This window comes from Buceros rhinoceros, unplaced genomic scaffold (assembly GCF_000710305.1).
Source record: "Buceros rhinoceros silvestris isolate BGI_N320 unplaced genomic scaffold, ASM71030v1 scaffold34382, whole genome shotgun sequence".
NCBI lineage: Eukaryota > Metazoa > Chordata > Aves > Bucerotiformes > Bucerotidae > Buceros > Buceros rhinoceros.
The window spans coordinates 203-3,622 of record NW_010397725.1 but is presented as its reverse complement, the minus strand read 5'-3'; the positions used below and the strand labels follow the sequence as shown (position 1 = coordinate 3,622).

The following is a 3,420-nucleotide window of genomic DNA, read 5'->3' as shown; positions in this document are numbered from 1 at the left end:
CGGCAATGGTGGGTTGCCCAGCCCCTCTGCAGCCTCTCAGACATGCTGGTGGGACCACAACAGCTGGTCAAGAAGCGCCTGGACAAGCTGCTGGACTATGAGGAGATCCAGGAGCGGAAAAGTGAGATGGGCAGTGTGACATATGATGAGGAGGCAGCCATGAACACCTACCTTGCCATCAATGCCCTGCTCGTGGCTGAGCTCCCACGGTTCAACCAGGTGGCTTTGCAGCTCCTGGGGCAGATACTGTGCTCTCTCAGTGTCTTGCAACGGGACTTGGCTGCCCAGGTCCTGCACCAGGCAGAAAAGGAGCTAGAACAGGTGAGTCTCCCCTTGGTGTGTGTGCCCACACCAGCAAACATCATGAGCCAGACCTGCCTTCTTCAGGCTTGGGACATCACTTGGATCCCAGGGCGCTGCAGACTTGTGTAGCCCAAGCCTGCCCTTGCAGCCACACAGCTCCCTGTCTAGCATTTCTAAGTGACCTCCCCTCCCCTTCGGCTGGAGAAAGCCAAATTGTCTCTTCTTCACTGCCAGGAACTGTCCTGCTTTGAGGACACCGCTGGTAATTTATTTATGTGCTGCCTGAGAGATCAGCGTTAACTGAGCTCCTGAGAGCTCTGTGCTGAGGAGGCAAGAAGGAGAAGGACAGCTCCTGGCCTGAGGAACAAGCAATCCCTTGAACCTCCATCCCCTGGGAAGTATCTCCCGGGGCTCCTCACTGCACGGCATTCTCTGAGCCTGACATTTGCAAATGTGCTGGGTCAGGCCAGTCCAGAGCCCTGGGGTAGCACATGGCCCTGACCTGACCTACGACCAACATGAGAAGATGCTGCCATGTGGAGGTATTATCTCAGATGCTGCTCGTACGTACCTAGTCTTGAGGATGGATTCCTCTTGCTCAGTCTGGGATACTCACGCTGCAGACATCTACGCCAGAGCTACATCCACCTGTCTCCCTTTTTAGTCAGGTGGGATGGAGTGTGGGCTGGGAGCAGGGTAGCAGAACACGGGGACTGCTCTGGTGGGCTGGGTACAGCCCAAGATCCCCGTGTGTGATTGTCCTGCCCAGGGCAGGCAGCTCAAAGCCAGGGAGCAGCAGCTCTCCTTGCCAAAGGGAGTGTGCATCTGTAGTGACAAGGTTTGTTCTCTTTTCTTCACCTCTTTTCTTCCTGTTCCTTTTCTTTTGACCCTACCCACAGCTCTTTGCCTCCCCAGGGCCCTCTCTGATCTCAGGGTCTGTCTTCACAGATGCCCCATGGCCACATGCCTCTGCCCAATTTCTGGAAACTGGTGGAAGACACCTTGCAGCAGTCAGGAGCTCAGCTCTGTACCTTCTGCCAGACGTTTGAGACTGTCACGCCGAGCCCTGTGACACAGGTAGGAGCTGGGAAGGGGGTGACTCAGGCCAGGTGAATGAATAGGTAGGACTGTGGCTTCCCAGTGCAGAATATTTCCCTGGGGAGGAGGTTGGCTCGGAAAGTGGCTTAGGGGGTTGCCACAGCCACAGTATTTCCCCCAAGCCCCCAACAGCAGCTGGCTGGGAATAACCAAGGATGAAACAGTCTCAGCTCTTCTGGTTCTGGCCACTCATCTCCAAACCATGAGGTATAGCAGAGAGTTTCTCCTCTAACCGCTCCCTGGGGTTTGATCCTGCAGAAAGGAGAGCACATATACTTGGAGGACCTCAGTCTCCTGCCTGTCTCATCAAGTGTTCCTGTGTCTCTTGCTCCCCACCAGCCTCTGAACCCTGCTGAGGAGCGGAAGGTCCTTTCCCTTGTGAGCAGTCACGGCCCAGACAAACTTTACCAAGTGACAAGCAACATCAGTGGCAGCAAAGACTTGGACCTGACCTTGCAAAGGGGACAGATTGTGGCTCTGCTGCAAAGCATGGACACTAAGGGGAACACAAACAGATGGCTGGTGGATGCTGGAGGTACTGTGAGCGCTACAGGGAGCCTCTCCCCTCCTTCTAAGCATCAGGGTCAGAAACCAAACCCGAACCACTTCCTCATCTTGGATGAAACAGCAGGCCATTGCCTCCCGGGTCCTCCCTTCCAGGGTTTGCTCAGCCCAAACGCAGCTCTGCTTTGCCAGCTCCACCAGTAACCATTACCTGCAAAGTTCAGGTTTCCCCATGAGGGAGCACTCGTGGCTCATCATGGCTGGGAAAGGAGAATCCTGTGCACACAGAAACATCTGGAAGCCCCTTTCTGGCGAGTTTTGCTGCTGGATATCCCCTAGTGATGAACCAGTTGGAACAGGGCTGCTGGGCCATGCCATGCCAAGTTGTCAGTCCTCTCTCCTCCAACCAGTCCTATATGTGCCAGACAGTGGGGCCCCATGACCTGTGTGTGTACATGTCCTCCAGGTCCCCGAGGGTTTGTGCCTGCTGGAAAACTCCAGCCCTATTGCCCGGTACGAAGCCAGCAGCCTGGGATGCAGATGCCTTCCCTGGAGAGCAGCACAGAGAGGAGACATTCATATGCATCACCTGAAGCTCCCAGGCCCCAGCTGGCCACCTTCACTCCAGCTTTCCAGGTGAGAGTGGGGGACACCCCCAGGGCCATTCCTAGCAGCCCCAACCAGCTCCGTGCTAGTCCCTGTCGTGTGCAGCGTGTGGGTGGGAAGGTGGGCTTTCTTTTCCTGCACACGTGTTCATACATGTGCAGCCATGTGCCTAGGGGAGTGTCGCAGCCCCGAGTGCCCTGCGAGGCTGGTGTCTGCCTTGCTGAGACCTGGGGTGGACAGAACCAGAGAACTGTGCTTAGTGGAGTCCCCAGTGTCCCTCCACTGATGGCAGTACTGCGCTGCCCTCTTGGAAACAACATCCATGTCCCCTCTAGCTTCTGCCCTGCCATGCATGTCTTTTTCCCCTTTGACTCTCTGTCCAGCAAGGACTTCCTCCCTCCTTCCTCTACCTTTCGCAGGTGGTCGCTGGCTTCGCCTTCGCAGCCAGGAGTCCGCAGGAGCTGAGCCTCCAGGCAGGGCAGCCTGTGGTGGTGCTGGAACCACACGACAAGAAGGGAAGCAAGGAATGGAGCCTGGTGGAAGTGAACGGCCAGAGAGGCTACGTGCCCTCCAGCTACCTGGTGACTGTCCCTGTGCGGGAGCCCACGGGCTGGAGCTTGCCCGTGTGAGCACAGCCAGCCTGCACCCAAGGGCACAGGCTTCGTCGGATGGGAGCAGTCTGCTTGGCACCCAAGGACTGGCTGTGGGAGGTGCTGGAGGGGGGCAGCCCTGAGCCAGGAGGGTGGTGGGAAGCAGCTGGCAGAATATGTCCCAGGGGGACGTGGGAGTCAGAGATGGTGGCTGGGAGGCACTTTTTGATGGGTAGGTGTGAGAGTGCCATGTCCCATCTGTGTCTGCGCAAAGGAAAGCAGAACGAGGGAGCGAGGGCAGATGGCTGCAGTTTTCCAG

The 3,420-nt window shown here is 57.0% G+C and overlaps 1 protein-coding gene across 1 annotated transcript in view; it reads left to right on the top strand.

Moving 5' to 3' along the window:
* Positions 1–3,140, top strand: part of ARHGEF37 (Rho guanine nucleotide exchange factor (GEF) 37) — a 10,089-nt gene extending 6,949 nt beyond the window's left edge. The window contains exons 9-13 of the mRNA XM_010146365.1: positions 12–321; positions 1,252–1,380; positions 1,741–1,936; positions 2,372–2,541; positions 2,931–3,140. Coding sequence (XP_010144667.1) covers positions 12–321; positions 1,252–1,380; positions 1,741–1,936; positions 2,372–2,541; positions 2,931–3,140 — 1,015 coding nt within the window. The remainder of the gene's footprint in view (positions 1–11; positions 322–1,251; positions 1,381–1,740; positions 1,937–2,371; positions 2,542–2,930) is intronic.
* Positions 3,141–3,420: the final 280 nt, after the last annotated feature.